Source organism: Anser anser (genome assembly GCF_964211835.1).
Source record: "Anser anser genome assembly, chromosome: 1".
Classification (NCBI taxonomy): Eukaryota; Metazoa; Chordata; class Aves; order Anseriformes; family Anatidae; genus Anser; species Anser anser.
In genome coordinates, this window is record NC_139720.1 from 103433617 (window position 1) to 103447548 (window position 13932).

The 13932-nt window shown below is 37.5% G+C and overlaps 1 protein-coding gene across 3 annotated transcripts in view; it reads right to left on the minus strand.

Annotated features, from left to right (window-relative positions):
- The window catches only part of TSPAN9 (tetraspanin 9), a 187093-nt gene that overhangs the window by 97977 nt on the left and 75184 nt on the right, over positions 1-13932 (minus strand). For 2 of the 3 annotated variants that reach the window (XM_083825057.1, XM_083825058.1), the window contains one exon: positions 5607-5686. In XM_083825057.1, the coding sequence (XP_083681183.1) occupies positions 5607-5669 (63 nt within the window). In that variant the 5' untranslated portion in view covers positions 5670-5686. Of the gene's footprint in view, positions 1-5606; positions 7129-13932 lie in introns of those variants that run through there. The other variant, XM_083825059.1, reaches the window with a different exon arrangement.

Below are 13932 nucleotides of genomic sequence, written 5' to 3' on the forward strand. Positions count from 1 at the left end.
TTTTCCAGATTTCACTGTATTGCCCTGAATAACTTTTAAGATTATTATTTTTCTTTTTGGTAGCCTTACTCTCACGGAATTGTACTACAATTGTCACCTCACTGCTGTCCTATGTCATCACAGTAAAAATATGCCAGAAGTAAATATCGTTATTATGTCAAGAAAAAAAGCATCTCGGGGTCACTCACTGTCTCTCCTTGTCATTATTCCCTGTGTCAAAAAATGGGTGCTATCAGATAATGCATTCAGGGCAGGACAACAAATGAGAGAATTTGAAAATGCTTTGTGTTCTAAGCAGTCTGTAATGTGCAATTTTGTTCTCATTTCAGGAACAAACCCTCTGCCGTGCCTCTCTTAAACCTCAGAGATTAACTTTCGGTTATGCATAGGGACAAAGTCTGCTCACAAGATTTATCTGTTTGACCAGCAGGCTCAGATGAGCATTAAAGCTTTGTAGTTCAGACTAGTGTGCTATAGTAGTTATTCCAGATAGGGACAGATACACATTTAAGAATGGATTACCCTATATAAACCATTCTAAAATTTTTAGCTGCTCACCCAAACAGAGAAGGGACACACTCCCTTTGTTTTAGTTTGGTCTGAGACTTAATAAAAAGTGACTTTCATGGCTGCTGTGCTACTTTATGCTCACTGATTATCATACAACATTGTTTTTCATCTATAAGAAAAAACATGAATCACTCCTGCTGTTAGATTAAATAAGGCAAATAATCAATGCAGTATAATTTTCATAACACCATCAATGAAAAATTTGCTATATTTGACTTTTCACTGATACTTCTGGACCAGCAACTTTCCAAAGCATATTTTTCTCTTCTAGCCACGTTTTAGCAAGATGTTCACAAACTACTAAAAAAAATTATTTCAAAACTGAATAATAAATATCTGGATTTGGAAATTTGACTGCATTTAACTTAGATAAATGTTAACTTCTGCTCATAATTATACTATTAATTAATAGGTACTATTCCTATGAGAATTTATAGTAGTTTAAATATAAACAACTTATAAAAGAAGCCACATTAAGAATCTTCCTTCCTGACTATACTTAGCCTTCCTACCCATTGAAATACAGAAGATCAGAAATTTAATCATCTTGCTAGATGTTACCCCTAATAAAATGCATTTTATATTAAAACGAAAGCAACACTGAAATCTAACAAGATGTGTATTATGAATGTTTCACTGTATGTGGAGTCATAACCTCAATTTAATAGAACAAATTATACTTTGGAAGACTGTCTACTTGTAAAGTTCTCTACTGAAGCTTTAATAATTTATTCCTGACACTATAAACCTTACCTTTTAATTCTCATTATGAAATTCTCATTTCATGAGTAAAATTTCTTTTCAAAATTTTTGGATTATAAAATTTCCATTTTACAGGCAATAAGATTTTCTGATATAGTCTGTGAAAAAAAAAAAACTTGTAAATCGTTTTTCTAATTAAAAAAATAATGAAGTGAAATGTACCCATTAAATACTTGTACCCTAATCTTTACATTTGGTGATTACCTTTCTTGAAAACTAAGCTGCAATCTACGGAGGCAAAAATCAAAATTTGATTTCTTCTGCAGTGCTATATTGGCTGCTTTGCAATCTCCATGTGTTTGTACATAAATATTCTGAAGGCAAATAAAATCAACCAACATTTCTAGTTGCCCCATCCATAATATGCAAAACATATTATGCACTTAGGATAAATTCGGTGTAAATCATCATCCTAGCCACACATTTAAATACTATAAGCTTCCTTAACCCTCAGCTCAGACTTCCCTAATCTCTAAAAGAAAGCAATGCCAGATGGCCATGAACAACTGCTAAGAATCAGAGGGCCACAGAGAAACACCTGAAGCCCTTAGTGATACGGTGGAGAAACACCTTCTGTTTCGACTTACTGCTGGGCCACACTTAGATCAAATTGCCTTGTGGAACTCGCATGCAGTCCTTCCACATTAACTCATACATCTGCTAGGAATTTTCAAAACCTGTATTTTATTGTCATGAATCTAATTTACCAACACTTAATTCCTGTCTGGCAGAAACAGTGTACTACCTCTTTGTCATAGTTATCACAGTAGCAGTATGTTTGTTACGTGAAGATAAAGACAATCCACTAACCACTGCACTTCTCCATCACCTTCAAGCATATGCATATGTGTATATATATATAGGTACATATAAAAAATAACATATACAAAATATTATATATATATAACAATGTGTACACTATATACGTATGTATACACACATACATAATTGGTCTTCAAATATGTATGGGCTGGTTGCCAGACTGAAGGTGTAGCACAGCTCAGTGCTGCACAAGGGACAGATTATGTCTTTTTCTCTGTGTCAAGAAGCAAATAATGAACAAAGATTCCTCTTCTTCAACAGAAGAGCATCCTTCTTTGGGCCAACACTGAGAATTGTTCAAGCTAACAGTGACCAGCATTCTGGGACCCTAAAAGTTACCCCTCTTCCTCATTTGCCAGTGGAAGTATTGAAGAACCACCTTTTTACTGGAGAAAAACATCACTTCCCACAGCCAAGCCTTCTGCTACTACCGATTCAGAACAATGTAGCTTTGTGACAAGCAGACTGGAAGGCCCATTAACTGCATCATTCACCACACAGCTGCTAGACTGTGTCTATAAAAATTCCTTGAAACACAGTTTTTCCACCTATGTTTCCAGTTGCCTAAACCAGTTCCTGTATGAAAAATACAATTCTTGCCTTTGTCAGAAGATAAATGTGTTGCAATGGTCTCTTCACCTCTAAGGACAGGAGTCTCACTTGGTTTTAAATACGAAGTTCAGAGAGGTTTCATGCTCAAACAGGACTCTTCTTTCTTTTTTATATATAAAAGAAATCACCTTGCATTAGAAAAGATGAGAGCCACTGCTCAAGAGCAGACACAACTTCATGGTTTTGGACTTGGATTTCTTAACAGAAATTCAGAAGGAAGCAAGGTTCAAACTGCAGTGGGGTGCTACAGTCTCAAACACGGCCCTGACAGCGATGCTTGGAGACACATTTTGTACTTAATAGCCCAGTATGCTGAAAACCAGGACAGACGAGAACAAGCAAACCTGTGAATGGGGAAAAAAAGGTTGAGAGGACAGACAGGACTGAAATAACATGGAGTGCTTCAGTACAGGGAGTTGGGGGCAGTGGCAGAGCTGTGAGGGAAGGACAGGGCTGGGCTAGCAGGAGGCACTGACAATTTCAGTGTCAGCAAGGAGCACGTGTAGAGCCAAACAACCAAAACCTGTCAGACAGCCACAGTAGGACAAACATAGGTTCCAGGTGCAAAGCCAGAGATGTCAAACTACAAGAACATCTGCCAATAGCATGATTCATTCTAGCTCACATTGCCGTGAATAAAAAGAGAAGATAATTTTATTTATTCAAATGGCTTAAGACACAGGACAATAACATAGCCCGGTTATAGAGAATAAGAATCTAGCAAGACTGCAGTCCTCTGGAAGAATACACAGAACTGTCAAAATCAATTTTGCCAGCCAGTCTTAAGACAGATAAAGTCAAGAATGGGGGACTTCTGAACCAGGACAATGGATCACATTTCTGTTGTAAACTACTTGACATCTTGCATTTTAGCATTTTTCCGTAATTGTCATTACAGTACCATATTCATTCTGTTTAGCCTGGCTCATAAAAAAAAAAAATTAGATCAGACAGAGATGTGACAAAGTCTAATAAGTGAAAGAAAAGCAGTATAAGCCTAATTAGAAAAGACATATAGGGGAGGGGGCAAAGGGGATTCAGAGGTAAGAGTTAAGGAAGTACAGGGTACTAGAGAGCTGTTTCAGATAGTAGGTTAGACTTAGTCAAGAAGCAATGTATTTGTACAAAGTCCAGCGGGAGCTGAATAGTCATAGATGAGCACACAGAAGAGGTCTAAAATATTGTTTGCAAGGTCAAGAAATGGAAAAATGGGCACTGAGGGTCTTATACCCAGCCAATGTTGCTGCTTGGAAAGGAGATAAAATAAAAATAAAAAGATTCCGTATTTAAGTAGGTGAGGGTTAAGAGGACATGAACAATGGTATCAGAAGAGCTATACAAAAAATAATGGCAACATATAGCACATGAAAATAAATACATATATATATATATATATGCATACTTCTAAGGTGTCAAAGTAATAAAATCTTTGAGTCAAATAGAAATGATTTATTCCAGTAATAGTTAAGGCAACATTCTGGTAGAGTTTATATACATAAAATAAAAAATAAAAACAATCACAAGTGAATTTTGATCAAATGTTCTTCATCTACCACTCCTATCTTTCTGTTTAAGTAAGATTCCCACAACTTCAGTGACTGAAACATTTCAATCTATTACTGCTAAAAGATCACTGTTGTTTGTGTGGTTCAACACTATACCAAATCTCCCATTAATACTTACTCTTAATGTTATTTCAGTAACAGGGTCAACACAAACAGAGAAACTCCTAGTAAGACATCCATTTGTACACTGATGAGCCCTACATCAGAGATAGCTATCTGAACTGGACTATAAGTGGTCATTCTTCCAAAATAAATCCAGAAAGAGGTGTATTCATTTATGTATGAGGCATATTGTATATTTCTGGATCACAACCATTAATGATTTTGTTCATTTGTCCAAAAGTTGCAACTATCAAGAAAGCAGTGTGCTTTGATTTTAAATGAAGCAAACTATTTCATATTGAGCTCTGTTCATGCATACACAATATTTCAATCAGCCTGTGATTTCCTCAAAAGTACTGTTCACTTAAGAATGCCTAGCTGCCAGTTGACTTGAACTTTTCCTCCCTCCCTTGTATGTGACACCGTTTTGCTCAAAGTAGGCACTATGCTTTTAATTTGCTTGCTGAGGCATTGCTACAACTCTTCATGTGTCTTGGCCGATGGAAGAATTTAGACCCCTGAGAAGCAAATGCAAGTCTCCAACTTCACACACCAACATGGACAACTGTAGCTGAAACTGAATCCAGACTAATTTATTATTCCAGTAATTTCGCATTTATGCTGATACCATAATAGGTTAGAACATATGTAATTTACTGTTTTTAATTGGACAAATGGAACAGAACTTCGTTCAAATGAAAAAGCCATTTGTCAAATGAAGTTTACACAAAATACATGAGATTTATGGCAACAATGAGAATGTACTTCTAAATTAAACTAACCTACAGCTTAATAAAATATGAGGTATTACAAAAGAATGCAAAAATCCTTCCAACCACAGGATTTTAATGCTACAATAATTCTGCTCTTCCTAAAGGACAACAATTTTGCCCTTTCTTAAATAATACAGTTCAAAACACATATTAGAATACTGAGTTTCAAGAATTAGTAGTTAAACCACAGTAATCAGGTGATAATAAAGATATAGAAAGCATGTGCATTTTCCCATTAGGCACAGGTTTAACATGGAAAATATTCTATGCAGGTGGAGGGGGAGGGGAGGGAAACATGGGGGGGGTGACTTACTGTAGTACTTCAAAGATGCACTATTCACGTAATGCAGCAGTACAGGATACGCTAATAAATGAAGGCAACTGAAAAGGCAGTACTCACCCAAAATATCAAATTGAAAAGGAACATCATATATTTCAAACAACACAGGCAGCCTCTTGCCATGTTGCACTTCTTAAATTCTAAAAGGAAAACAAAGGACAGATCCAGATAAAAGACCACATATTTGCTGCCTTTGGGTGCACTGTATTTGTCACTTTTTATGCCAGTCCCAGTTCCAACACCGGTCCCGGTTCCAACCCCGGTGTGGTTCTGTGTGCGTGATCCAGCTGTACCATAGAAAGCTCCAGCAGTAAAACCTCGACCAAATTGCCTCCCTGAGGCGGAAGGTTTAGCAAAATCTGAGTCTTTGCTATCCAAAGATGGACTCCGGTGAATTGAAGAATCCTCGCTACTTGACTTCTCCATGATCTCTCTTTCCACAGTTGTCAGATTTAATGTATAGCATCTCTCACCATTAAACGCAGTGCCTTGCAAACGCACAGTACAATAAGGGCTGTCTGTATTTTGCTTCTTTTTTTCTTCATACGTAAATCAGATAATCACTGCAGAATTTATTCACTGCATTGTTGTTGTTTTTATCTATTTTTTATAGCAATGCAGACTGTACTCTATCTGTACCATAGATTTATATATTAACATCCCATTCAGGAGAATACTCATGATTTATCTTGATGAATCAGTTATGCAGAACTTCAATTTTTATTCAGAAAAGCCATAAGCTCCTTCTCTCTGCCCTTAGTCTACAGCCCTCTAATCTATAGGCAGCAGATGGTCCTTGCATCCATTTCCAAAAAGCTTCTGCAGTACACCTGGGCGACTTTCCTGTAGCCTGATCACTTTTCTTGCTCTCAGCTTCCTTCTCTGTGCCTCTGTGACCGTTTCACACACGCTGTCTTTTTTTTTTTTTTTTTTTTTTGCCACCCGTTTGCAGTATCTCATTCAGTAACCAGCTGTAACAGCACGCTCTGTGTTTCACTGCTGTTGATGTGAAATCATCAGCAGCTGCAACCACTGGGCATTTCCCACAGAAATCCCTGACCTAACTATCAAGTAATAAATCCACCCTCTTGCTTGCCCCTCCTCTCTGCTTCCCATCTGACCAGTTAGAAGAAGCCTTCTCCCCTAGGGCACACCTCCATGACATAGTATCTTTAATAGGATTAGAATTACTCTTGACTATACAAGTGCACAACAGAAAATCTCTTTAAATGTCAAGTACTGTTTAGCTGTTTATGAGCTTGAACTGTGAGGTAATGATACTCCTTTTATGCAATAAAATTCTGCTAAAAAGTATGGATTAGATAGACGAGAGCTAGCCTCTCCCTGCTCACAAAATTAACAGTGACTGCACGTACTTACATTTTTTTTCTGGCTTAAATGTCATGGGACAAGGAACTGGTACAGACTAGCAGCTGACATAAACTGAATAGGCACATATCTATACATGCACATAGCACAACGCCATCACCTATGATATAATTAACCATAATAAGAAAAGCAGAGCTGCTGTCTCTTACAGGATGATCAATCAATTCTTAAGACTTGAAATGCAAGGATATCTGAACCTGCAGCTATTTACAGTCTGTTTAACTAGTAAGTCAGAGATTATTCTTGTGTATGCTAATAAATCATCCTACATTGCACATAGACTGTGAACTAGAAACTCTGACCCAAATGCCACATTACTTTTCTGGATAGTAATACAATATGTCTGGCAGAATGCTGAAACAAAGTGGGCAGGAGTGTGCAGATGTGTTGGTGCCTATGTGTGCGAGTGCTTGGTGTGGAGGGAGAGAAAAACTTCAGGTCACACCTGGTGCTTCCAAATTTGTCATTTTGTCACAACCATAAAAACAGCACGTTGATGGTGCAAAGCGGGAAAACATTTAAATTGCTGGTTATCCTTTTTTTCTTTTTTTTTTTTTTAAAGAAAGAAACCATGTCAGGAGGCCACTACAAAAGAAATACAGCTACCAGTAAAAACAAAAGTTATTCCCAATTTTAACTGACCCTCTCACATTTCTTCAGTCTTTTATGCCCAACAGCACCTTAAAATTCTATTATTTTTATATTGCAACATTAGAATCAACATTCTAAAACAATGCAGCACCTTTCTTGATAAGCCTTTTCTGTGAAGAGATCTTTCTACCATGAAGTACTTCATGCCATGAAATACATAGTATTTGTAAATGTAATAACCTTCTCTCTCCTCTTCTGCTTCTTGTTAGAACAAGATTTTAACAGGCAGGCCCAAGCCTGTGTCAAGCATATTTATTCACTTTGATTTTTAAAAGCAATTTCAGAACTACCTGCATAAAACTTCTCCATCATAAATGTGACTACAAGATAATGACTAAGTAGTCCACATCACACAGTGCAGCAGAAAAGGTTACACACAAAACACCCAAGCAAAAAAAAAAAAAAGATAAATTACAGTGACCAAAGTGGAGCATTTCTTTACATGTCTATGATGTGCATAACAACTGCTCACTTTGAAGTTTGTAAGGACCAGCAGTCTCAGAAAAATACATGGGAGAAACTTGCAGGCCATGACCAGGTATCTCTGCCTGAGACACTGGAACTTGCAGCATAAGTAGCAGTCAAAGCACAAGGCAAATGCCCGAGTATGGTTTTAGAAGTCTCAAAAGGCTCTTCAGTTTGAAAATTTGTTTACTGGTTGTGAAGTTGTGCCATTTCAATCCTGTACTGCAGCTAGGTACTTTCAGAATTTACAAAACTGAGCTCTCAGACAAAAAGAATATGAGAACGCACAAGTAGTCTATAACATTTTTTTCTGTTTACTCATTGGTTTGTTATAAATTTTACACTTACATAAAATAGAAAGAAAGGAATTAGATCGTCAGAAAAAAAGATTGTGCATTTGTGAAAACTAATGCTTAAAAAAAAGTAACACATGCTTTTTTCAAGCTTTTATTAGTAGACAATCTTTAAGTTTTCCAGTTTTCTATTTTTGCCTTCAAATACTACAAAAGATTTGCTTTTTCTAAAATTACTTGTAAAGCACCTTTCATTCAGAGCTATCCATGACCGGTCTACATCACCATTTATACCTTAGAATGCACAACCAAACAAAGGAGTGTAGCCAATACCCACTTTCGAAATCCAATTTTGAGTAACTAGCACTAGGGCAAAATGAACCAGAGTAGCTTCCCCTCCAGTGCTGTACAAAGAAAACATATGATTCTTCTATGGTTATGCTGCTAGGGAGACTCTACAAGCTTCAGTAACCTTCTGACACTTGAATCTAAGGTCCCAGAGCAGCTTTACAGATTAGATGCCACTTCCTCCTGCTAGAAACACTAACTCAGTGCTTATGTAGCTCAGTTAATAAATCACCCAGAACTACTTATTTGCTGAAAAAATAACCAATGAAAAATCTGTACTCAGTTCCTCCAACTGTGTTTTGATTAGCCATTACACATAACTTTCTCTGATCGAGACTTTATTGGCAGGTGTTGCTGCACGGCCATTCAACACTACAGTTGTCCCACTTGACACTGGGACCTCAGCACAGGAAAGAGCACATTTGGCTTCACTGCAGCTCTCATCTCTGATGAGTAATTAGGGCATGAAGAACATTCAAAAGCTCGCTCTGCACTTCATTATTCTTCAATTACTGAATCAGAGAATTTTGATGCCAAAAAAAGCCTCCACGTCAAAAACATAATCTCAGTCCCCCACACAAATGCCTGGGACAAAGAACAAATATCAGTCTCTGACATCTGAATAGCTCGGTCCAGTATCAATGGTAAGAATTTAGGCCACTTTCAGAAATAATGTACAAAAGCGAATGTCACAACCGGTGTAGCAGAAAGAATGGAAAGGGAGGTTATTAGTAACAACGCCCTAACAACATAGGCTGGGTCTCCTATTGATACCAATTTGCCTAGGTCCCTTCTGGGAACAGCACACCATTGTCCTCAAAACAAAGATCCCAACAACTTCATTTTTTATTTGTACTTTTCCTAAGCCTTTAGTTTTATCTCACCAGAACTTCAGTGCCAATTACACACAGCTACAGTGCTCCTGAACACTTCTGTTTGTTTCTGCCCTCTTCAGCTGTTTTAACACAACCGCCTTGTGGAACCATGATGAAAAACAGAACAAAAGCTGACCAAGTTTAGACACATATTTATAACCATGTATTTATAAAGACATAATACAGATACAAGTGTATTTAAGCAACATATGAAAATAAATCTTACCTTTTCCCTTGTAAAAGATCCCAATTTATTTTACAAAACAGCCCACCTTGTTGATGCAGTGAAGGGGACAGGGACTACAATAGGTGAGAACAGGAATAAATGTCAAAGGCTGAGCAAAAATTTCTTAAGCTTCTCTTATGATCTCCCATGATTCCAGACTTGAAAATATAAAACACCAGGAGTTTTTGAAAAGGGGAAATAAAAACTCCAGTCACCATGATATGCAATCCGTCATGTACGCTAGTGGTACTGTTGCCATTTTAAACATGGGGAACTTGAGGATCAAGTAGTTTGCTGAGGATGAATAGGAAATCACTGGCAAAGGATCATACTGAATCTAGGCCTTACATGGTCCCAGGCTAGTATACTAACCATTGCACCATTACCATTATTTTAGAAATCATGAGCTTCAGTAATCCTGTTGCATGACTTCAGAACAATATGGAACCTTGTAGAGAGATGCACTAACGTATATGCTATCAAATGTTCCAGGAACACAGTTCTTAAATTCACACTTTTCTTTTGAATGTTATTGACCAAAGCCTCAGTTACACACTCCTTCCTCAGGCAGGAAGATTAGGTACCACTACCTAGATTACACTAGGTAGACAAAAGAGCTAGATAGCTGAGCATAAACTGAATAACTATATCTTCCCAGTCAGCAGTTCAAGTCACTGCTCCGAATCCTAGAAGACCATGAGAGGGAGACATGTAACAAGATTTGGAAAGAGTAGCTTATGACTCTGGCATAAAAAGTCATATAGAGATGAAAGCTCGGCTTAAAAAAAATATACAATTAATTTTGGAATAATCTTAAAGTGAAAAGAATGTTCAAATAATCAGAGCTGAAATAAATATCATCTGAAAGACAAAAACATGGAGTTCTCTGGACTCCCATGCCCCTGTCTTCGCAACAAAGAGCTTATAAACTCCAGCAAGTCAAAATACCCGCCTTATCAGCAACACAGTAACTCTCCTTGCCTACCCAAGGCAAAGAGGTAAACTCTCTTTGAGTTGTCTAAACTAACACTTATCTTGTTTATATACCTAAAAGAACAGTTTATCCTTCTAACATGGTGTCCCCACTGGATGGACAATCAAGAAAATAAGACCTTGTTATAAGACTTCCCACTGCATCAAATATTCTGTGGCACAATCCGTGAGATATCCATTAAAAACCGTGACAGCATGACATTCTGTCTCAAAATTGTACAAAGGAATTAGTTGTAGACCGTGTCAGGGACCTTAACCCACCGTGATCAGCTGCAGATGATAACATGACATGCTGATGCAGAGGAGACATGGGAGATGAAGGTCAAAGTGCAATGTGGGGTCCCAAAGCTAAGAAATTGTGATTATGTCACACCTTTCTACCAGCTGTCCCTCAGACTGAGCAGAAAGAATGCCTGAGTTTCCAAAGTTACAGAAAAAACATAACTTTATTAAAAGTAGAAATACAGCTACCTACATTTAAGCTTCTAAATCGAAACGTGTACTAGCACAAGGGTCTTCTAGAGTTTTGTCTTCACTTTATAAACAACATCATGAACTCTGCTAAACTAAAGATTTAGTCTTCTAAAGATTGTTAGTATGCAATTCACCATTGCTATTTTCACCTTTAAGAACTGAAACCTGGAAAGTCTATTTAGTGCTTGTTTCTGAGAAGCCCTAGTAGTTTGAACTTTCTGGGGCTTTGCAGTGTATGTACCAAGATCAAGTCAACCCATACAACATAGAACCTACCATCCAGACAGAAAGCAAGACATTAATAGCTGACTCTGAATATAGCAACTATATTGGACATTTTAAGAAAGAGTCTCAAAACTACCTTACCAATACTTCCACTAGCAGGTGGGAGAACACAGAAAATATGCGAGGCAAAAAAATACCACATGCCCAAGCAGATGAGCCTATTCTGCCACGCACCAGAGAGTACCAGATCTTTGAAACATTTTGATTATGCCCTTTAACCCTTCAACATAAGAATCTGTATCCCTTCTAATTATGGGGGTTTTAACTAATCTTCTACTGGGGCAAATACATTGTTCCATCTCCATTAACAGTTAATCCTTCTTGAATTCTGCTGCGATTTTAGCCTCAATATCTTCCAGCATCAAGTTCCATAGGTAGGCATTATGTTAAAAAAACATCTTCCTCTCATTTGCTGTCAGCCTTCCAGTTTAATTATTTGTCCCATTCTGGCATTTGCCCTTATCACACAATTCATTATTTTGTAATCCCCTATTACATCCCATGTCATTTGTTCTACATTAATCAAAGCACGTATAATCTTTTCAGTGCCTCCTGTTATTGAAAGCTCTCTGACTCCCTAATAACTTCAGTCAGCCATCTTATGCTTTCTTTCTATTTGAGTTGTGTTTATACCATAATCTTTTCAGATCTGTTGATGACAAGATCATTTTATTTTTAAAGGACAAAAGTTGACATTTAAATGCAAAGTTTAATTGATCAATTCTGTCTCTACCAACAATTTACCCTCATGAAAGTTGAAGTCGTTTAGATTCAAAACACTTTTATTCATCACTCCTATTCTGCTTTTCTATTTCAGATTATAAATTTGGTCTCTGAAAAGTCCAACACCTCAGAGACAAACACGAAAACCCTTATAATTTAAATTCTGTATTTTACCTGTAGGAAGAAAGGAAGTTCTCACTATAACAGCAATAGTTTAATACCTGATACTTATAAAATCATCAGAATGTCCATCTGCAAGTCAGGGACTCCTTGCAAAGAATCTAGCATAAACTGAACCAAGCCTTGGCCAGCAATGATGAAAATAAATGTGTGACATCAACTGATGCCTCCTCCCAGAACACCAAAAAGCTTATGGAGATAAGTGTTTTTTACCATGCACACACAGAAAACAAAGATCAAGGTAGTAGAAAACTGTCAGCCACATGCCAGAAAGCAGCAATATTATTTCCCTGATATCCCCATGGTATGAAACACCAGAAATCAGATCTCCAAAATCATGCTTTAAAAAATATGCTCCCATCACCATCTCCAAGGAAAGGAAAGGAAAGGGAAGGGAAAGGGGAAGGGTTCTTCTTATTTATTATCTATTTTTTGTAGAAGGCACAAAATCCAAGCACTTCTCTTCCACTTCCAATTTCAATGACAGTTTAGATTTTTCATGATCCCAATTGCACTACAGATTAAAGAAAGCAGAAGAAATCAAACAGCAGAAGACTTTCTTCTATCATGAGAGGTGATATCTCTTCTTACCCTTGGTCAGTGCAGGAGCACTTTGTTAATACAGGAACTTTTCTAACCCTGTCCAATGTGTAGCTATCCCTTGAACAAAATCAGATTGTTATTCTTTATCCTCTATTCTAAAGAGACTGTCTTTCACCAGCAGCCTGCTGTTCTGAATTGGTGGACAGCTGGCATCTATGTATCAACGTAACTACTAAACTTAAAAATGAACAAAAAACATAAAAAAAAAGAAAAACTCACACAAATGGCTCCACATAAAGAAATGAAAATGACATCATTCACTTTTAAAAGGCAACACACATTTCCCAACCCTGGTCAACAATGCCATGAAAGAACTTTTTTAGCCATGTTCCTTTCATAATTAAGTGAATTCCGTCATTGCTAAAATATTCATATTTTGGCATTTCATAGAATCATAGACTATCCTGAGTTGGAAGGGACCCACAAGGATCCTTAAGTCCAACTCTTGGCACTACACAGGACCACCCAAAAATCAGACCCTATGTCTGAGAGTATTGTCCCAACACTTCTTGAACTCTGGCAGGCTTGGTGCTGTGACTATTTCCCTGGGGAACCAGTTCCAGTGCCCCTCTCAGTGAAGAACCTTTTCCTAATATCCATCTGCATCACACTTGTGATTGCATGAATGAGGATATTTAAAACCACCGCATCAGGGCTGGCAGAGTCCCAGATGTCTACAATTGTCAAAAACTTACATCATTATTTTAGGCTCCTTCTCCCATTAACTCATCAGCAGCCCCAGCCTCCACTTTAAGACATCCCTGAAAGTGACTGACCGATTGCCTAACTGGAGAGCAGTCACCTCAGAGATGCGTGAGTCATCAAAAGACTGTTTACCAGCAGCATTTCCAAGCAAAACCTGATCCCAGGTTCAGTGTTCA